Source organism: Zophobas morio, unplaced genomic scaffold, assembly GCF_036711695.1.
Source record: "Zophobas morio isolate AGI-343-1 ecotype UQ-CSIRO unplaced genomic scaffold, CSIRO_AGI_Zmor_V1 ptg000277l, whole genome shotgun sequence".
NCBI lineage: Eukaryota > Metazoa > Arthropoda > Insecta > Coleoptera > Tenebrionidae > Zophobas > Zophobas morio.
Genome location: NW_026972381.1, coordinates 104,435 through 128,309, shown reverse-complemented (window position 1 = coordinate 128,309; position 23,875 = coordinate 104,435). Strand labels below are relative to the sequence as shown.

The 23,875-nt window shown below is 22.4% G+C and overlaps 1 protein-coding gene across 1 annotated transcript; it reads left to right on the top strand.

Moving 5' to 3' along the window:
- The first annotated feature begins 3,250 nt into the window (after positions 1-3,250).
- LOC135119640 (GPN-loop GTPase 2-like) lies at positions 3,251-14,056 on the top strand. The gene is made up of 8 exons (XM_064044031.1): positions 3,251-3,331; positions 4,688-4,764; positions 4,979-5,175; positions 8,616-8,716; positions 10,029-10,185; positions 12,957-13,117; positions 13,753-13,882; positions 14,016-14,056. The coding sequence occupies exons 1-8, from the start codon at positions 3,317-3,319 to the stop codon at positions 14,054-14,056; spliced, it is 879 nt and encodes a 292-aa protein (XP_063900101.1). The 5' UTR covers positions 3,251-3,316.
- The last annotated feature ends 9,819 nt before the right edge of the window (positions 14,057-23,875 follow it).

Here is a 23,875-nt window from a genome sequence, read left to right as displayed (position 1 = left end):
ATAAAACTAATAATAATAACAATAGAGGCAAATACTGTAAAATATATAATAATAAGAAATGATTTAAAGTAATATAATAATCAATAGGAATAATTAAACTATATAATTATAATAATAATAAATATTAAATGAATTTGAGAGTAATAATATAACATATACTAAATAAAAATACTTAAAAAAAATTAAACTATACCAAATAATTATAATAAAATATAATAAAACTATATAATAATAATATTAAAAAAAGATAATGGTACTAAATAATAATAAAAATAAAACTAAATCATGATAATAACAACAATAATAATATAGTTATGAACCTAAAAAATAATGACAGCAAAAAAAGTAAAATAAACATAATCCGGAGGGACACGTGGCAATAAGCTCACGAGGGCTTCCCCTGACGTGGTTACTTTCGGAGTTGAACAACACTAGATGTACTCCGCTTGAAGAAACGGTTTATTATGTAAGGAAACCGCTTTCACAGATTTTAAAGCCGACTTTACTATGTGGAGAAAGGCTAGACTCGGGTGACTAAGCGGCTAACTATTACTAAGAAAAGCAGCAAATTTCTAGCAAAATCTGGCTGATTCTACAAATTTATAGTAAAAAAAAGCTAGACATGATATTCAATTGCCTTTTTCTTAAAATAATATTTCCATAGACTATTTTTTTTAAAACTAAATTTTACTTTATAACGATGAATTAAAAAAATAAATTTATTTTATTATTTTATTTTAAGTATAATAATTAAATTTAACGTAAATTTATATATTGTAATTTCTGAAATCATTAAGTTATAGTATGTAATTTTTTTATTTAATTATATATAATTATCTAAATTAATAATTACTTTGAGAAAAATTACGAAGCAAGAAAATTTATAAATGAGAACTGTTAAAGATAACATATAATTACAAAAAAAAGTCACCTGACACCAAAACTTATCAAAAGGAAGAGACAAGAGAAATTGCAAATCTTTTATTAAAAAAGAGAAATATTCATTTTTTAAATGTTCTGGAATGTTGCTAATGATAAGAACAGTAAGATAAGATGAAGTATATACTTAAAATTAACTTAATAAAAATATTAATTCTGCAAAAAATTAAATATCAAAATTTAATTCGAGTTACAAATAAATTAATAGAGTTAATATAATATACATTAAACAAAAATATTATTATATTTTAAAAATTTTTTTTTAAAAAAATTAAAAATAAGTATAGTAGTATACAATAGTTGCAATAATAAAAATTAAAAATTTAAATATTTATTCAAAATTATTCTAAGGTCCTAAATTTTATATTCATTTGTTTCTGCAACACCTTCTTTCTAATTGAATATAAGGAAAAAAGTTTATTTCCAACTTCCATTTCCTAGTAAATAATAATTATGTAAATAAGTAATCTTGACTTCGGAATATGTCTTAAAAGAATACAAAAAATATAAAAACTCAGCTTACTCATCCAGCAGTGGAATTTTTTCTATCTCTTTTGTGTTTTCGTTTATAAAGTATACGAAAATCTCTTGCAACGGAGGAGTCATAGATCAAAGAAAAAAAGAAATAAAAAACTTCTTAGGTGGTTTAAATTTATTACTAAGTAGACGTGGTGAGGCAAAGAAAGAAACTTAGAACAGTAAAATTGGCACGCCTTACTTGACCCTTTTTTAAAAGGTTGTAAAAAAAAAAAAGGAAAAACTTAAAACTATTTATAACTTTTTAACATAAATGTATATTGTTACTGCTATAAAATTAATAAAATTTCTGTTAATATTAAAAACAATAGTTCATTTGATTGAATAAAACTTTTATCAAAACAATTTTTTTACTGCTATAAGAAATAATAATATGTGTATATTAAAAACAATTTTTTTATCTAAAGCTTTTCTTTTTAACTGTTAAATAACTTTAAGTGACTGCTTGTAACATTTTCTTTTTGCCATAAGAAATAATAATAAAATTTCTGTGTATTAAAAACTAGGTTGTCTTTTCTATAATTACTATCATAAATAATTTTATGTGAGTACCCCTAACTTTCTCTGAAAAAGTTTGATGCTTTGAGAAATAGAATAAGACCTCTAATTAAAAACATTTCTTCTATAATGGGTCTTTTTTTTATTATTATTAAAAATAGTCTTATGTGACTGCTTGTAATTTATTAAATAATAAAGTTTTCTTACTGGAATAACAAAATTTTGTGTATATTAAAGAACTGTATAGAGTATTTTTTATTACTCCTAATTATAAAAACTACATGTGACTGCTTTTAACTTTCTCCATATATCTTTTTTTACTGCTATAAGAATTAATAATAAAACTAGTGTTTACTAAAATTTATTTATTTATCTTGTCTTTTCATAATTACTATTTTTTTCTTCTCCTCTCCTTGTTTTCCAAACAATAAGTTTCCTTGCGTTTAATTTACACTATTTCGTGGTAGTTATTTTAATAGTTGCAAATTACAATATTTAAAAGATTTAATTATTAGACCAAGAGGTAATTACTTTTATAACTTAATAAGTTTCAGTAAAAAAACCTTCCTTAAGCCTCCAATAGTTAACTGAAAAAAATTGAAATTCTAAAACTACTAAAGGTTACAAGGTAAGAACTTACATTAAGGTTTTTTTATACTGTGATAATAACGTTTAGTAAAGGGGAAGAAATAAGAGAATATTCAGTAATAACCCCCCTGTGGGTTTTACTGTTTGCTAATAACTAATTAATAATAGAGTCACCTCCCTTAACGATGATTCTAAACCACTATTAACTGGAACAATAATATTGGTAAATACTAACAATAGAGCAATAATTCTTGATAAGAACTGACGAAGGCGGATATATTGATCTTTTAACGGGCAAAACTCTGGGTCTTAAAATAATTTTTTTTTTCGTTCACTAGTAACTAAATTTCCACTTTTTTATGTTTTGTTGGTTGCTGCCTAATCCGTTAGAACATGGTGCCCAAACTTACCAGAGATTATATTAGAGACGGAGCCTGTCGTAAGGGTCAATTTCCTTAGATCAACTCTTGCAGGTTGAACCTAAAGGACAATTGGTAACCAGTACCTAAAGGGTTTAAAATTTACCGCTTCCCTTTAAATACTTCAACGAGCTTCCATTTTCATTGGCTGCAAGTTAAACTTCTTTAAGAAATTAGCCAATAAAACTTACTCTGTCGCATGTTTCTTTAGCGTATATTAAAATGTTTTAGGAGTACCACATTAGAAATGGAATAGCGGATTTATTTCATTTATATATAGATGTATTGTTCAAAGTTTCTTACTTATAGTTTTATTTTGATTATATAAAAAAATTATGTCTTTTGGGCAGGTAATTTTACTTTATAATTACATTGAATAGTAAGCACGAAATATAAAAAATTTTGTAAAATTTTGTTAGCCTATAAATTTTTTTGTTTTTTAAACACATTTAAATAAAATTAAATTAATAAAAATTATAGTTGCATAATGTACACAAAAAAAAAATATTTACTTATTACTATTCTAAGTTTTGAATTATGTTTATAATTTTTGTGTTAACATATTTCAGATTTAACAATAAATTTCTATATTTTACTAAAATATATTGTTTTTTTTTAAACAATAAAAGTTTATAAGGATAAATTTTACAATAGAAATGTTTTTTATAAAATTTTTTAAAAATTAACATTTTTAAAATGTTTAAATAAATAATTAATTAAGTTGATAAATATTCCCTATATTTTTATTTTTTTATATTTTAGGTTGAATAGATATTTATATTCTTTAAAAAATTATATTAAAAAATAAAAGTTTTAAGTTAAAATTTTAACACAAGAAGTATTATTTTGTAAGAATTTATCAATACTATTACTCTAAATTTCTAATTACAAAATATTACATTTCATATTATATTGATATTTCTATATATCTTAGGTTTAAGAAATATTTATCTAGTACTAAAACATTTTTTAAATTAAATAATAGTAATTAAAATATTTAAAATTTTCTCATGGTTTTTAAAAGAATATTTAGTTATTAAATCCTTTTAAAAATCGAATTAAATAATATCTATCTATTATATATTCTAGGTAGTAAGAAATATTTATATATCATTTTTTACTTAATAAAAGTCTAATTCTAAATTATTGCTAGAAATTTTTTTATGATTTACATTTTATAAAGATGTTTAAGTAAATTAAAAAGATTAATTTTTTTGTTAATATTTCAGGTTGTAAAGATATTTTTTATATGGTACTGAATCATAAATAATATTTATAAATAAAATTAGACTATTAATTTTAATTTTTTAATTTCTTTCTTTGAAGATTTTTCTAATGTTAATTCTTTTTTTTTTTAAGTAAATAACTTTTTATAATTTTATTTTATTTTATTATTGTTATTATATATTGAAGGTTTAAATATTTTTAATAATACTTTAAAAAATATTTTTTAATTATAAAATTTTTTAGTAATATTTTATTTCTATCATCATTATAAATATGTTCTTCACATATTTTACTTTTTTTTCTGAATCATTATTTTTAATATTTTTATTTGTTTTTTATTTTATAATCTCTATTATACATATTCTTATATTCATTTATTTTTTTTATAAATTAATTTTAAAATTTTTTAAGTTTTTAAAACTTTTTAAAGTTTACTAAAAAAAATCATCTACCTATTTTAACTTTTTCATAACTTTAAGGTTGTTATAGGCCCTCCCGGCTCTGGAAAAACTACGTATTGCCGAGGAATGAAAGATTTTTTAACCGCGCTCGGCAGGTTTTACTATTTATTATACCTTTATAAAAATTCTCGTTTATAATTATAATTTTATTTAAAATATTAAAATTTAGTAGACATAAGTAAAAATTGAACTGTTGAAGAATTTTTAATTTTTACTTTTTTAAGTATTTTTATTTTTTATTATATCATTTTTTTTATATTAATTATATCAGTTTTATTATTTTTATTATTATACTTTACTATATAAAAGAGAAGTTGTTATAGTAAATTTGGACCCCGCCAACTTTTTTTTACCGTATGAATGTGCCGTGAATATCTCTTCACTAATAAGTCTAAAGGAAGTTATGACTGAGCTGCAATTGGGCCCCAATGGCGCCATGATTTACTGCATGGAATATTTGGAACTGCATAGCGATTGGCTCTTTAAGGAGTTGAATAATTTTAAAGGTTTTGATTGGGTTTAGTTGGAGATGATATGTTTTGCTGTTTATATCATTATTATTTATATTATTTTTATTATAATTCTATATCTATTTTTATTTACATTTTTATTATATTTTATAATTACTTAGAATTATTATTCAAGTATAACTTTATATATTTGCCTAATAATAATTTTAACTTAAATATTTTATATAGAAATAATGTTTTTATAATATTGACATTTAAATAATTAACTTTTATGTTTACCTTATTATTATTACTTTTTTTTATAACTTAAAAATTTATATATATTTTTATTTATTAAGAACTATTTGGTTATATCGTTGTGTATATTGTTTAATAATAATAAGTGTTTTATATAGAAATTATGTTTTGTGTTATTATTATAATATTAACATTACTAATAATTAACCTTTATATTTACTTTATTATTATTATTCTTTTTTATAATTTTATAACTATATATATTTTTTTATTTATTCAGAGTTATTTCCTTATTTAACTATTATCATTATTATTATAATATATGATTCTAATAATTTAATTATTAATTTATAAAAATACATTTATTTTATTATTATTATTTTATAATTATATATACTTTTATTATCTTTTTTATTTATTAAGAATTTTTTTATTATAATTTTAAATAATTTTTTAATAATAATTCTTATTATAATTTTTTTTTTAGATATTATTATTATAATTATTATTTTTTTATAATTTTATAATTAAATATATTTTTTTATTTATTTATAATTATTTTATTAAAACGTGATAATTTTTTTTAAATTATAATTATTTTTACAATACATTTTTTAGAATTTTTTATTAGTATTTATTACAAAAATTTATACATATTATGTATATACGAAAAGTTTTATTTTTTTTCTACAAAAAAAAATAAACATCTTTTGGTTATAAAATGAAAACTGAACTTTTGAAAACCCTAAATAATAAAAAACTCTTTTGTAATATAATAATAAAAGTATTAATATAAATATTTATTAAACTTATAGTAAACAATCATAAAACTTTTATATATCTTTATATATATAAAAAAATAAAAAAAATAGTATCACTCTTACTAGTTTATTATAAAAAGTTATTGAACTTTTTTTTTAAAGAATATTAGTAACGAACTTTATGTATATATATATATATATATATATATATGAAATAATAAAATAGTAATATAAACAAATAAATGACTTTTTTTTTAGATATTATATATAAAGAAAAATTTTTATTATAATAAATACTAAAAAAAATAAAATAAATGGAAATGTATAACTTTTATTAGTATTTTATTTCAAGTTTAATATAATAAATTTATACAAAAAAAAATTTTAATTTACTAAAATAAATCGTGTATATAATTATTGTATAGTAATCTGGTTTATTTTTTTTATATATAATAACTTTTGGTAAATAAATTATTTAAAGTAAAGCTATTATTATTATTATTATCAATTTTTAGAAATTTATAACTATTTAAGAAATATAAAAGTTTAATTTTTAAGTTTTTAAAAAAATTAAGAAAAACGAAAATTTAATAGTTTTATCCTTGATTTAAAAATATTTAAAGTTTTTATTTTTTAATATAAAAATTTTTTATTAAAAAATATCTAGAGTAAACTTTTTTATATTAAATTTTTATATGAAAGTTAAACGGAAGTAAAAAACTATTATTTTTATTTTATAAATATTTTAAGTTAATTTTTTTTTTTTAGAAAATTAAGTTAAAATTTTTAATTAAAAAAAAAAATGAAATAACCGAAAATCAAAAAAAAAACTTTTATTATAAATATTTACAGTTTATTATTTTTTATTATTATAAAAAAGGAAATATTAATTATAACTTTTATTATTTTATAAATATTTAAAGATATAATTTTTAAATTTTGATATAAAAAATTAATTATTAAAGTAAAACATTTTTTTATATAAAAAATAATATAATTATTAATTATAATGTTTATTATTATTTATAAATATTTGAAGTATTTTATTCATTTTTTATTTAAAGAAGTTATTGTTATAATTGTTTAATGTAATTTTGTTTAAATTTGATAATAAATAAATTAGAAAAAAAAAACTATTACAGAAACCTTTTTAACTTTTAATAAATAAATAAAGTAAACAAAAATTAAATAACTTTTATTATTTTATAATTATGGAAATTTTTTTTTTTTATTAGTATCATTAAAAAGTAAACAGAATAAAGTTTTACTTTTTATATTTTTTATAAAAATAAAGTTTAACTGTTCTTAATTTTTTATATAAAGATAATATTTTTCAGTATTAATATATATTTTTATGTAAAATTAATATTTTTACAGTTTTATTTTTGATAAACTTCAACTTTTTTATTATAAAGTTTAACATTTTCCATATTTTAAAAAAAGTTAATAAATTTTTATATAGTTTTATAAATAAGTTTAGCTTTTTTTATATATTATATATATTTATTTTTAATTATTTTATATTTTTAATAAAAATAATAATTTTTCTTATTATTTTGTAAGAAAGTTTAATTTTTTATATTTATATTAGGAATAAAACTTATTTTAGAGTTTTATAATTAAGTTTAACTTTTCCTATGTTTTTATATCAAAAATCATTTTTTTCTTATTACTATATAATAAAGTTTGTCTTTTTTTAGAAAAAATATATACTTTTTCTTAGCGTGTTATAAGGGAGTTTTACTTTTTTCATATTTTTATATATAGAAAATAATCTTTTTTATAGTTTTATTATTAAGTTTAATTTTTTTAGTACTTATAACAATAACTAACTTTTTTTATCTTTTATAACGCTAAACCTTTTTATATATTTTTATATTCTAATTTAAAAAATAAGATAAATCAAAGTAAATAACTTTTATTTTTATATAAAACTAAACTTTCTTTATCAGAAAAGTATATTTATATTTAAAGTGAACTTCATTTTATATTATATAAAAATATATATTAAATAAAAATTAATAACTTTCATTATTATTTTCTGTAAAACTAAATTTCTTTATATAGAAAAGTATATGTATTTAAAGTAAACTTCATTTTTTAATAATAAAAGAGTAAAATAAATATAAATTAATAACTTTTATTATTAGTTTTTATAAAACCGAACTTTTTTTTCACAGAAAAGTGTATATTTTTTCATAACTTTTTTTTATAATAGTAAAAGATTAATATTTCATTTTTTAATATAAAAATTTAATGAAGTATAAATAATTTTCAGTATTATTTTTTATGCAACAAAATTTTTTTTTCATACAGAAAAGTATATACTTTTTTATTAATTTTTTTAAAATAATAACAAAAAATAGAATATTTCTTTTTTTTAATATAAAAAAAAAATCGGAGACAAAAATAAATGACTTTCATAACTTTCATTATTATTTTTTTATTTTTTAAGAAACCAATTCTTTTTATGTACAGAAAAGTATATACTTTTTGACTGTCCTGGCCAAATAGAACTTTACACTCACCATCACTCAGTAAAGAATATTTTTCAACTGTTGCTGAAGTGGAATTTCCGAGTTCCTTATGAAATATTTTGATATTATTTTCGTTGCATTTTTTTAATAATATTTATTTATATGATATTTATTCCATTTATTATTATTATTATATTTATTGAAAGGGATATTTATTGTACTATTATTTTTTATTATGCTATTTATTGATTTGAACAGTTATTTTATTTATTAATTATTTATCTTTACATTTTTTATATTTATTTCAATTCTTATAATATTTATTTTTTTATTTATTATATATTTTGGATTATATTTTTTAGTATTTACTTTTTTATTTATTATAATTTTGTATAATAATATTTTTTTATTTGTTCACTTTTATTATTCTTATATTTATTATAGTTTTGTATTATAATTTTTTTTATTTTGTTTAATTTTACTATGCTAATATTTATTATATTCGTTTATTGTAATTTTTTATTATATATTTTATTTACTTTTAATTCCAATATTATGTTTAAGTATTATAATATTTTCTATATTGCTTACTTTTATTATATTCATATTTATTTTCTATATTTGTTATAATTTAGTATTATAATATTTATATTTTGATATGTATATCTATTAAAATAATATTTATTTTCTTTATTTATATAATATATCATTATATTATTTTCTATTATGTTTTACTTTATTAATTAATAATAATTATAATAACTTTTTTGTCTTTTATATATTTTCATAGTTGCATTATATTATTATTATTTTTTTGATATATATATATTTTTTAATAATCAAATTATTTAATTTGTGTATTTATTATATTTATTAATTATTATTTTCTTATAATATTAATTATTAAATATTTTTATTATGATTACTTTATATATTTCATTTCTTTATTATAATTTATCATTATTTTGTGTCCTTTATTTTTTGTTATTATTTTTTTATTATAATATTTTCATTGGAATAATTTTAAATTATTTTTTTATTTTATTGTTAAAAATTATTATAATTCTTTATGAATTATTTTTCTATTTATATTGTTATTTAATTATGCTTATAATTACTATTATTATTATTTATTATAACTTCTTACTTAATTTATATTATTATTAATTTTCAATTTACATTTTATTATCATTTTTATTTTTTTATTATTTGTATTTACTTTTATGTAATTATTGTTAATCTTTTAGTTTTTATTATATTATTTATATATTATTTATATATATAATATAATACTATTAATATTTATATATTGTAATATTTCTATTTTATTGTTTAGTTTTGTTTGAAAAGTTATTTATTGTTTATCATTAATTTTTAATTATTATTATACATTTATTCATCGTTATTATTAAAGTTATGCGCTGTTCATCTCGTGGATTCTCATTATTGTACGGATCCTTCAAAGTTTATATCAGTTCTTCTCACTTCTCTATCGGCAATGCTCCAAGTCGAGCTGCCCCACGTGAACGTTCTCTCCAAAATTGATTTAATAGAAAAGTACGACGAGTTGGGTACCCTTATTTTAATGAAAAGTTTTTTTATATATATACAAAGTTTGATGTTTGATAGTTTTATTTTCTTTAATATTTTATGTTTATATGAAATTTGATTATTGAACAGAATTTTTTTAATGACTAGTTTAAATATTTATATTTATATGAAGTTTGATGTTTGACATTTTTTATATTTAATTTTTTTAAGACTCAGTTCTTTTTTGTGGAATTTGATAAGTTGGGTTCAATTTCTCTAATGAAAAGTTGATTATAAATTTTTAAATGCTTTGTATTACATATACATGATTTCTATGTTAAGTACACTATTTTTAATGAAAAGTGTTAATTATTAATTTATAATTTTTTTATTTTTATGGAATTTGGTAAGTTTGGTACAATTATTTTTTTTAATGAATACTATAAATTATATATTAATATAAAGTTCACTAATTTGGGTACAGTTATATAAATGAAAAGTTATTATATATTATTTAGAATTACTTTTTTATATATTTATATGAATTTTTATATGTTGGGTACAATTTTTTTTTTATAAGTTATTATTTTTATTGAGAAATCTTTTTTTTTATAGATTTATATTAATTTTAATATGTGGGATACAATTCTTTTAATGAAAAATTTTTATATTTTATTTAGAAATCTTTTTTATATATGTATCCATATGAATTTTTGTAAGTTGGGTACAACTTCTATAATGAAAAGTGATTATTTTTATTTATAAATCTTTTTTATATATATTCATATGAATTTTTATATATCGGGTACGACTTTTTTAATGAAAATTTATTATTTTTTTAGTTATTTATAAGAATTTCTTTAAGTTTCGTACAATTTTATAATGAAAAGTTATTTTTTTCTATTTAATAATTTTTTTATATTCATATTTGGATGAATTTCTATATGTTGGGTACAATTCTTTAATGAAAAATTAATATATATTTTTTAGGATCTTTTCTTTATAGTTACGTTAAGAATAAATGTTTAGCTCACTTTTATTAATCAAAAGTTTTTATGAAATCTGATATGTTTTCTTAAAAAATTTTTTATATCATATTTTTTGTTTGTAATTAAAAAGTTGGGCACAACTTTTTTCATTAATTTTTTTTCTAAATATATTTTTATATATATGAAAATCGATAGGTTTATAGGAGCATTAAGGTAATTTTTTTGATATTTTTTTCATGAGATTTAATAATTTTTTTATTTTTATACTTTTTTAATATGAATCACATATTTTTTGTATGAGGTTATAAGGTTGGGCACAAATTTTTTAATAAAATTTCTACTATTTTTAAGTAAATATATATTTTTTGTATACGAAAATCGACATATTTATCTATTTAATACTTTTTTTATGGCAAATAAATAATTTTTTTATTTTTATATTTTTTTATATAAATTTAGGTACGTTCGGTAAAACTTTTTTTACGTTTTTATTATTTTTTTTAATTTTTTTTTTTATATGAAGTTTGATGAATAAAATTATTTATTTATTTATATTTCTTTATTTGATGGACATCGAAAGACGTTTTTTTTCTTATATATTATTATCTAATACTTTTTATTATTATTTCTTATTTTGTTTTTTTACTTTATTAGAAGTTTTATAAAAGAATTTTTTATTATTATTTTTTTTTTGTATATTAATTTTATTATTTTTCATATGAAATTCAATGGATGAAAGTATCTTTTCTTTTTTATTTATTTTAATGAAGTTTTATAAGTTGAATGAAACTTTTTATTATTATTTCTTTTATAATTATTATGTTTTCTACCAACTACTTGACTTGCTTGGTACAATATTTATTATTGATTTAGTTTATTTAAAAATTTACTTATAAATTTTTTTAAATCTCTTTAGTACTCTATTATTCGTTTATTTAAAAAAATAATGAACTCTTTAAGTCCTTTTCATGCTGAAATATAATTTTTTATGTATATTTTTTTTAAATAATACATTATATTTATATTTTTCATTATTTTTATTGATTGTATATTTATTTTTCAATATTTTTTTTACTTAATATACTGTTGTACTACTATATTCATTGGATTGTTTATTCTTTATTGTTTGATTTATTTTTATTTATTTATGATATTTTGATTGGTTCTTTATTACTTTCTTTATTTAATTATTTTTTATTTATTTATTAAAGTTTTGGTTGGTACATTATCAATTCATTATATATATTTACGCATTTATTTCATTATTTTTAATTTTTCTTCTTTATATAAAGTTAAATAAATGCTTGTTATATTTTGGATTTATTTATACGCTTTGCTTTAAATTTATTTTAATTTTTTGTTATTTAATAATTATTCATTATACATTTATCTTCAATTTCTGATTGGTTATATAGTTTCTTTTTGATTGATTATTATTATTGCTTTAAAATATTATATATCTTTACACCTTTATTTAGTTGGTATTATTTATTATTAAAGTATTCATTATTTTTTTACACATTTACTTTTATTTTTTTATTATTCATAACTATTAATTATATATTTATCTTATAATTTTTTTAATTCCCTATTTATTTTTTTTTCAGTTATTTTATTAATTATTAATTATATATTTATTAATTTAAAATTTCTTTTTGATGATTGGTCTGATTGGTCTATAAGTAGATATAAAATACATTTTTATTTATAATTATTAGTATGTTTGTGATTGGTAATTTATTTCGTTTTTGATTGGTTTATTTATCATGATGGTTATTGTATATATATTAATATTATTTTCTTATTATCATCAATATTATTAGACTTTAATCTTGATTATTACACTGAAGTTATGGACTTGAAGTATTTACTTTCTTGTCTTTCAAATGACTTCTTTTTTTCACGATTCGAAAGTTTGAATACTAAAATTTGTGAAATTATTGAAAATTTCGGGCTCGTGAATTTCATCCCGCTAATGATTGAAGTTTATTTTTTTCTAATTGTTTATTATTATTATTTTTATATTATTCTTGTTATTTTTATGTTTATATTTTTAATTTTATATATATTATTATTGTTGAATATTAATTTATATTTTACTTTTATAATGACTTTTTATTTTTTATTTTTTCTTTATAATATTTTATAGTTAATTACCATTTTTGTTCAATTATTGAGTATTATTTTCATTTTTACCTCTATTTTTTACATGTTGATATTCATATTATTATTATTTATTAGTATATGTATTACTGTTTTCTATTTTCATTATATTCTATTAATTTACTTAATATCATGTATTTTTTACTTTATTATTTTGCTTACTATTTCTTTTTTTCAAAACTTATTAATTACATAAAAAAAATTTTCGTAAGTATTTAGTATAATATTGCCTTATTTTTTTTTACTTAGTATTATTATTATTTATTAATACTGTTTATAATTATTTATAATATTTTTTTTGTATTTAGTTTTATATTTCCTTATTTTTTTTACTTAGTAATTATTATTTATTATTATTAAAATTCTTACTCATTCTTTTTCTTTTTTTTTGAAAACTTATATATAATTATTTAGAATTTTTTTTTTTACTTTGTTATAATATTATTATTTTTTTAGGATAAAGAAACGATGCTTTGCGTTTTGAGATCCGTTGATAAAGCAAATGGATATGTTTTCGGTGCTTTAGAAAATAATAATATGGCTATTTTTAAAGTAGCTGCAAGCGAGTATTTGGACGTATTAAGAGGTTTATTATATTTATTAATATTTTTATTAATATTTTTATTATTATTACAATTATTATGAATAATAATATTACTATTATTATTATTATCATTATTATTATTGTTATTACTATTATACCTTTTTATTGTATTTAGATTTAGAAATTCAGGAGAAATATCTTGAGGATATACTTTAATAATTCATTTGTATTAATAAAAGTTTAGTAGAATATTATTATTTATAATTGGTTTGTATCGTACTCGCAATTTTTCTATGAATGTTCAGCGACTCCTGCCCTGAAATTGTTGCGTTTTTGCTAAGCGTCACAGTTTTTTATTAACAGAAACTTTACTCAAAACGTGAGTTACCATTTTTTTTAAGGAACTTCTTGCGAATAAAAAACCATTTAATAGAAGTACAATTTTTTTGGTGATATTAACCAATTAATAAACAAGTAAGAGCGGAACAAGCGCAGCCTACGAATGGTGTACGAATCAACATAAAAATCACGTGCTCATAATGCGTTTTACAGAACTATGTGCCACCACGTGGTCGTAACAAGTGTTACACCCCAACGTGCGAGAATCACGTGTTCCAACCTTGTGCTATTATACCACATGGTTAGAGCACGTACTACTTTACAACTTGACTATGTCTCGTGCTCGTGGTAGTTCCAATTCAGAGCTGCTCCAATTTTTTTTATTAATTCTTTACTTTATAAAAACATACACCCTAAACATATGAATCAGCATTAAAGATTAAGAAGTTATCAGATATGCAATTGTTAAATCTTATAGTTGAGTATATTAGCACTTAAGATTTTTAAGTTAAAAGAAAATTTATTATTAAATTTGTATATTTGCAATTGGTACTTCAAAGAAGTAAGCATGATTTATTTTCTTGCATGGCATGCTATAAAGAAAGATTTAAAGAAACGGAAAGAGTATTTGAAAGTCTATATGACAATGATAAGTACTATGATTCAGTATTTTTTTATTTAGAAAATCTCTAGTGTACCTATTTGTTAATTTTTAAAATTTTAATTTATAGGTACTATACTTGCGCATATTATTGGAAATTTTGATTGTATTAAAAGCTTTAGAAGTTTTTGGAAACCACATTATTGGAGGATTTAGTTATAAATATATGAAGCTAACTTTTTAAATTTAGTGGGTGTCAATTTATTAGCAGGTGCGATGATCCAAATAGCAAGGCCTTGAATGTTGCAAAGAAAGTAATGAAAGAATATTTGTTATAATTTTAATTGAGTCACCGGTTTTATTATACATATTAAAAAAACTTAAAAAGTAAATTAATGTAAAAATACATAAAAAACGAGAAACTTTTTAAACCTACGACAAACAAAAGAAAAAGTTCATGAAGCTCGAATATTGTTTCAAATGCCAAGTATTGGATGTATACGGAATTATTAATATTGAGATTTTTATTAGTAGAACTCCACATAACTGGAAAAAAAAAAATTTTTTTAAATTAGGCAGGGTGCATTATTTAGAATTGTACTACAATTTAACGTCAGCTTACTTTTGTTGTACAACAAAATTAAATCTTATTGCCAAGATCTCCGGTTATAATAAGGCGGCTTTTACTCAATATTATCTTGGCTTTTTTGAAGTACTTTTTGAGTAGAAATTTAAAGCTCTTCATTGATCTTCTAAAGCTCCCGAAGCTTCGCGTTCGATTGGATAAATATTGAAAATCGTAAGAACAAAACTGTTCTCTGTGTTAGAATATAGATCCCTGACTGTTTCGCTTACTAGCAGCATTTTTGCTTTTATTTCAAGTATTCGAGACTTACAAGAATACCTTACTCGTGAACACTCCAAGCCAGTACTTTCGCTCGTCTTCTGATGTTGCTTTCGAATGTGAAAAATTAATCTTTAGGTCCACAGCCGTTTTGTCCGGTTCATATAAAAAAAAGGATCCTGTGGTTTTTGATATCGGATGTCCTCATATGAACTTGTTTACTTGATTTTATGCCCAGCACACAAAATTAAAAAAAATTTGATTCTTACTTTGTCTGTTAATCTTAACGAAAGTTTAATAAGTCTTCACCTTTTTTTATGAAATTTTACAATCTTTTTCCGAAAAATCACGATAATACTTGTTGTTTCCCGTCGATAATTACCTTATTGTTTTCGGTCTTCCCTAACATAGTCCCATAACCTTATTGTCAAAATGGTAAGCAATACGCTGACTTTTTTCTCCCAGATCTGTAATCCTTGCCGTAAAAGAATATATATATTTTTTCAACCTGGTAACAAAAAAATTATACAAGGTTATACTGGACAGTTGGGTTCAACGTGTTACTAATTTATTATAAGGGGAGTGTCGTGAAGAAACACTAACCCTTTTATATTCCACCTTACCAAGGCGTTACACAAAAGTTTAAAGATTTTTAAGTATATCAGAAAGTTCTCGTTTTTCTGAAGAAGGAATCATCTTTTCCTAGTAACTAAAAAGTGTCCTCTTTTCACACTTTGTGCTCTGTAGTCTTTAGGATTTACTTTAAAAAGCACTCAGTCGAGAGTGAATACCGCACTAGCTTTGCTTCTTTATTAAGAAATACATAAAACGAACTATGCTAGTGCGTGTAAACTTCATTCTAATACTATTCCTATTGCATATTACTTGGTTGTAAGTAAATTAAGTATATTCCTTTAAGCTTTTTTAAAGTTTTTGTGTTTTTTCATTTATTAATGAACGATATAATAAAGATAAAGCTTATTCTTTGGTAAAAAGTGAGTGAAACCTGTTCAGTATGCCTAATGTCTTAGATTATAGAGAAAATACTTCACTCTTTTGTCGAATTCCTTAACATTTGCTAACTTAACAACTAACCTTGGTTAAGGCGAATTACTAGAGTCAGATTTAGTGCAGTTAGATTCCATATATTTTCCTGTTTGTTCTTCTTTAAGCAGGATTATTTCTGCTTCGGTAGGACATCTTAGCCACTGCCTGATTTTGTTCTCACGGAAATCTAGATTTATCGGCGATGTTATCGTTTTACTAAAACCAGCATTGTCACTAGAAGCTCCTTTTTGATCTTAGGATTATTTCTACGCCTAATTACCGTTGTCATCAAAAATTTGAGGATCAGTGCATAAACTTATTTTGGTTATCTTTCAACCTATTATTTATAAAGCTAAACTGTTGCGTTTTCTTTAAACAATAGTTGTTTCCAGGCTTTGGTGGCTTTAATCTTTAATTTAGCGAAGTTTTCAAAAGCTTGTCTTAGTAGTAACTTTAGCTACAAATCTGAGTCCATGTTTACCATCTCAATATAATAGGCCTTCTGTTTACCCGATAACAAACAGGTTATCAAATTGAGCAGCATCAGTGATTTACTTGCCATGTTCAAGGTAACACTTTACTAAAATAAGTTTAGTTAGGAACTAGCTACTACCTCCTAAGGTTGGTATCTCACTGCTTTATCCCAGTTACTACAAGTCCTTGCTACAACAGTAAATTAGCCCTCATTTAAGCAGCCGAAGAAAAAGGTCAGAAAGCTTCGAGTCTATTGAAGTATACTGGTGCTAGTGACTTGGTTTCCTTTAGATTTTGTTCTTAGCTTCTTCGATAATTCGCTGACTCATCATGCAGAAGGTACTATACAATTATACGCCTTAACATTAAGTTTCATGCTCCATTTCACTCCCGTAAGAAGGGTCTTTTTTCAAATTTCCTTCACAGTATTTTAGGCTATCGGTGTTCTATCTTCATTTGACTAGACCTATATAAAAAGGCGACCATTCTCAGAACACGCTAGGAACACGAGCAAAACTTTTTCACCTAAGCCATTAGCTGGGGCCCGTTCTTTCATCAGTACTAAGCCTATTTCTTATTACTTTCCGGGTTAGTTCGATTCAGAGACAAGTAAATAGGAATTACTCCATAGTTTTAAGCCTTATATCGTGTTCCAAAGACTATGTCAGATTGAACCTATAAAGATATCTACTTAATGCTCTCTACGAATCACAAAGTAAACTTCTTCTCCTTTAGTAAAAGGAGAGTAACTAACTACCACCCTAGAAAAGGCTACTAAAGTTGATCGAAAAAAAAAGTAAGGCAAGTAAGATTATATCCGTAGGAAATGTACCTTCAAGATAAAGTTGATCTCGCTGAAAGGTATATTAATTATTTTAAAGGATTACAAAAGAACAAAATCTCTTGGCTTGGTAAAAAATATATATTCACTGCTTTTAAATATTATTTTGTGGATAATATTACTTAAAAGTTTTTCAAAAAGTAAATATTCCATTATACCAGTTTTTATGATATATCTTCAACTTCTTTAGGTAAAAGTTTAACTTTAATGCATTCGTGATTACTCAAAAATTAAAAATAAGTTTTTAAAAAACTTTTACACATATTTTGAAGTTTTAAAGTCAACTATAAAAAAGTTTTACTTAAAAAAACATATAATTACTTTGCTAAGCTAGAAATCAATTATGGCACTAACCCATAATTAATTTTGTATGTTTAGATCCTAATTTTATCTTTATATTTCCTTATCTTCCCTTTTAAAACTACAGATAACTTTACCTATATAACTCGTCTCTGTCAGTCATCATCTTCAAGCCGGCTGTACTTTAAGTATTACGTGTCATAATAGTTTATCTTCACGATCTCCTACGGTGGGCCGCCTACACTTTAAAAAAATTTAAAGGTCGTCCGAAAATTGTTTTATAACTACTTATCTGTTATAAGGAGTAGTTAAAATCAGAAAATACTCACAAAAAAAGTTCCTTTTTACTCGTTGCGGTATTAGAAGTGAAATTAAAAATTTAAAGTAAAAAACATTTAAAATGTTTCCCGGAGGCTTTAGTTATAAAAAACAAAATGTACGTTATTAAGTTTCTTTCTACCTCTGCAAAAATGTGAAAATTTCATATCCTTAAGTATTTAAGATAAAGAAAAATATTTACGCCCCAAAGAAAAGAAATTAGTTCTAAAAAATTTTTTTTCCAACAGCAATTTTACAACATTTTTAGTAGATTCATTCTAATATTCGCAAATATTACTTTCTAAAATTTGAAAGACTTTCTAGATTTTTTTTACGCTTTTTAATAATTCAAAGATTATAGAGTTTACTTATGAGTACTTTAAAGACCTTTTAGTGAATGATTTGCTTATTGTATGAAACTGGAGAAGTTAGGTTCTTAAAATATATCGAAAAAAATGCTAAATAATCTTTCTTCGGCTGCACTTTTACAATATTAAATTATTAATTATAATATTCACTAATAATTTTTTAAAATTGGAATAAATTTCTAAATCTTTGTGCGCAACTATTTAAATATAACATTTACTAAGGTTACTTATAAAATATTATAGGGCCTCTTAACGAAGTTCTTTTCTTACGCAACTATTTAAAATGGCTATTCTCAATTGTTACTCAATAAAATCTGTATGAGCCGTAAAGTAGATGCTAATTTTATGTATACAAGTTAATTCTAAAATTAAATTTACTTTACCTTTTAATAATGACCGACCTACTAGCAGAAGCTCTATTTTTATATGCAACTGTTTAATTCGATTTGCACTATAATTTACAGTTTAAAAGTTGGATAAACTTCTAGTAGAGGCTCTACTTTTTGTATAAAACTAATTGTAAAACTCGTCAAGATGCTTTTTCTAAAAATCGCGGAAGAGACTAAATTTCGATGTGCTTGGAACTTTTTATTAAAAAATATTTTTCATTATCAAACTTTTACTCTTGTTTAAGCCTTTTGCTTTAATTTTTTTTAAAAGTTTAGTAGAATTTTCCTCTCTCTCTGAATTCTAAAAATTAATTTGAAGACTGTTACTTAAACTAAATTAGTAAAAAACGGCTTAAATTCAATAGTTATCGACAAAAATGAAAATATAGTGGTAAAAGAGCGCTAATAAGAACTCTACCTTTATAAAGTATATGTACTAACAGTAGATGTACAGTAAATATTATAAGTTTTTTTAATTATTTTAATAACTGGAAACTCAGATTTTAAAAAAAATTTAAAAAAGTACTTTGAATTTTGGCAAGTTAAAAAATTTCTTTTAACAATAATACCATTATTAACTTTATAAACTATAAAACTAGAACTAATTTTCACAGGATTCAAAATTACTAGGGTTAACCCATGGGACTTTTTAAGTTTTTATTATTGAACTTAAGTTAAATTTTCACCCTTTTTAACGTTTACGACCGAGTCAAAGATTTGCTAAGGCACAAAATAATGAAACCAAAAAAAAGCAGATATAACTGAGAGTAAGCTTGTACAACCGAAAAGGTAATATTACATAAGGACACTACTAATAATATTTAACCAGGAGGACCTTTTTTCATTTTTACGGTATACAAGTTAGTCTTCTACAGGTAGCACAGAGTTAAAATTTTAAATTTTTTTTGTGCACATCCCATTTTTTTATACCCCACCTCATTTTTATTTTATTTCGCTTGCTAAAAGCCGTTAGCGTGCCCAGCTTTATTAGATTGTTACCGTACAATCTTTTTTTAAGTTGCGGTACAGAGCGATTGCACAATTTATACTTTTTTGTTGCGCAACAAAAATATTTTTTCTGTTTAGTAGAAGGTAGTGCTCCGGTTGACTACTTAATCCTGAGGCAATACGTAGTTTACATATAGACTATACGACAGCTTAAAGTTTATTTTATTAATTTTTTATTGTTTTTTTCATTTTCTTAAACTTATTTATATTTAATAAACTTATTATTATTAATAGTTAGAATCCCCGGGAATCTCACTTCTGAAACTACACATTTCCTAGGCTGATAAAGGCTATTCGAATGTGAGTGTTGGCAGGCAAAGATACGCCTAACGTATGGAATCCGAACGACAATATTTTGCAAAATCTCCGCTCTTAGAACTTTGGAGGAGACAGCGCAGTGTTTACCGCACGCTAAATATTAGGGTCGTTACATTTTATTTATACCGTCGAAAGGGTTACGCGGAGGACTAGAGGAGTGCAGCTAGGTAAAGAGTTTCCATGCACACTCGCTTAAGAAAAAGAGCATCCACTTTTTTTAAACTGAAAGTTCAGGCTGTGAAATAGATGGGTTATAAACGCCCTTTTCAAATTTAAATTTAAACTTAGGTTAAGTTTATGAACGTCAATGCCGCCTTTGTACAGGGCAGTAGAGCAGCCCCACTATTTGGTCATTGATACCAAAAGCTTGATGTCCTCCGTTTCTCCTGTGTCTGAAAGATATCAAGGTATAACACTAATTTTCGCGCCTTTCACCTCGGTAACAACCTGGCAAACCCCTTAATTTCGCTTAAGTTAGTTTATACCGAGCGTTCCATTTATATTACCGAAAAGTGGACTTAGACGGTGAAGTTTATTAATGACAAAAGTAAAAAAAGGTATCATGCGCTTAAAAACGAGATATCCAGTGAAAAATTCTAACTTAGTCGCCTCATTTTAAGCTATGATATCAAGTATCTCAGCATATTGGAACATAATTGCAATTCGTGGCGAGCCTGACCCATTTCACCCTCCTCCTGTCGTTTAACTAGGCTTTTTACTAATAATTGTGACACTCTATCAGCTTTATGATATAACACCAGTGTAGTCGGTCTATCATTTTGACCTCTAAGTACTGCAATCCTTGACCGCCCGAGTAAGTAGCTGACGCTTGCAAGTATGCGTCTCCAGTCCTTAAAGCACCGCGCTTTTGAAGGTGGTTAATTCCAACCACTTAAAAAACTTGTTTCCAATTTGTAATGAACCGAAGCAATGCCCGAGTGCTCCATTACGTTCTAATACACAAAAATGGGTGAATTTCTTTGAAAATGGCTATAACCCTATTCACTGTTATCTTTTTCTCGTTATATAAGTTTGCTTGCCGACTTCAATACTCGCAAGGCTTAGAAATGCGGTGGTTTCGGTATGCAATCCGCACTATTCCACGTTCCCTAACTTACAAAAGTTAATAGGCCTTAATGAATAGCGGTCTCATATTAAAAGAACTTTTTAGTAGATGTCGAGGATTTTTTTATTAAAAATGAGTGTATTCTTCAGTTGCACCGGTTAAAGTCTGTATAGCTCACTGAAGTGTAACTTTTGCAGGTGTAACTTGCAGGTTTACAAATTTTCGTCAGCGTGGTTTTGTACGCTCTAGATATTTAATAGAAAATAGTTTGTGATACTGCATTTTGGTATAGTTTTCCTAAATTTGTCTTGCAAGGTAAATTTTAACTTTTTAAATAATTTTTAAGGCTTACCTTCCTCTAAACTAAAATACTAAAAAATTTAAGTATTTACTAATTTTGTTTGTCTCGATAATTAAAACAAGCTATTAGAGATCATTCCTAATTCCTCATTCTCTATTGCTGACATTAAATTACTCTAATTATCTGGAAACTGGCTCCAGCCCGAAAATTGTAGTTCATCTGGTATATAACTTCGCATTTTTGCCAATTAAGTCTCTCTCCTTTTTAATTAAAAAACTTTAAAAATAATGGTGAGAAAAGGGCGCATTGTCGGCCTTGATCGGTACATAAAGATGGGTGATTAACAGTCAGTCAACTATGTTTTTCTCTTACGATGTTAATAAACATAGTATAAGCATATTTTTCGTGAATGGAGAGTATTGTTAGGATGGTATTAAGCTAAGCTAATGCATTGTATAAAACTAATAAAAAAAAGAACTTCAAATGGTTGGCCTGAAGAAAATGGGTTTTCGTAACAAACTTTGTACTATTTAAGAAAGCGATGGTTAAGCGGAGCCAATGTTTTTTTAAGTAGGAATTGATTGGAGCACGATAACATATAGAGTTACCAATATTTTATCGCTAAGCGTTGATTTGTAGTTTAAATCTAAGCTTATAGTTCGGCGATTTTAAAAAAATGTTTCTTTCTAAGCAACGACAAGCTAATGATCTTAAAATAAAGGACTAAAGTTTTTAAAATTATTATATTTATAGTAAGGAAAAAATGTAAATATTATAATGTTTTATTAATGAAACTCCTAAATTGAAAATTGAGTATTATTACAGATTCCCAACATTTTTAAATAATTTCAAAAATTCTTACTATGTAATAATCAATGTTTTGTAATTTTTATTCAAAGCAAAAGTAACACAAACTGTTAAAATAAAATTAGAATTGTGTACGAAGTAAAAATAATTTAAAATTTTTGCTTAACTAAGTGTATACATTTTGAATTTGAAAAATTGGAAAAATAAAAAAAAAAAGCGGTGTATCATGAACATTTATTTGTAAAGCACTTAACTAATTGAGATATAATATAAAATATTGAAGCTTAGTAGAAAATTAATAATTATTTGATAAGATGGTTTACCTGGTCACAATCTGTTTATACTTTTTTGGTTAGTTTACATGTCAAGAACTTAATATTACTAAAACATTTTTTAAATTTCCTTGTTTTTCTTGAGCTATTGCAAATTATTAACTAAAATATAGCAGCATATTCCTTAGTAGTGCTCTGAAAATTAAAAAAAGTTCGTTCTGTGCTAGCACAAAACGAAAACAAAGTTGCATGCTCCAGTGGAATGCAAAATGTATATCCCTCAACGCATACGAGTCCGAGTGAATTCTTTTCACGAATATACTTTTTTATTTCGTGCGTTAAGTCCAGGCAATAACACTAAATATACTATTATTACCATAAAAAACCATTAGTTTTTTTTCTCACACAAGATAGTATCAAAATACTTCTAAACTTGAATTATTTTGTATATTACTATTCTTAAATATCTTTTTATCTTATATTCAGCTCTATACGTAACAGTTAATGCTTTTAACTAGAAAAAACATATATACTGGGAAATAATTAATTTTGAGTTTATCTTTTTTTGTAACTTTTGAGTTTTTATTAAAGCATTATCAAAGTTGGGCTTTACTTTTAGTCAAGTTAAAGTAGACTACCCTGACGGTTACTATAGAAACGATTTTGATGTTTACGAGGACTTAATAGAAGCAAAAAATGGTGAAATGTTTAATAAAAACTCGGGTTCGTTCGGTAATCAACG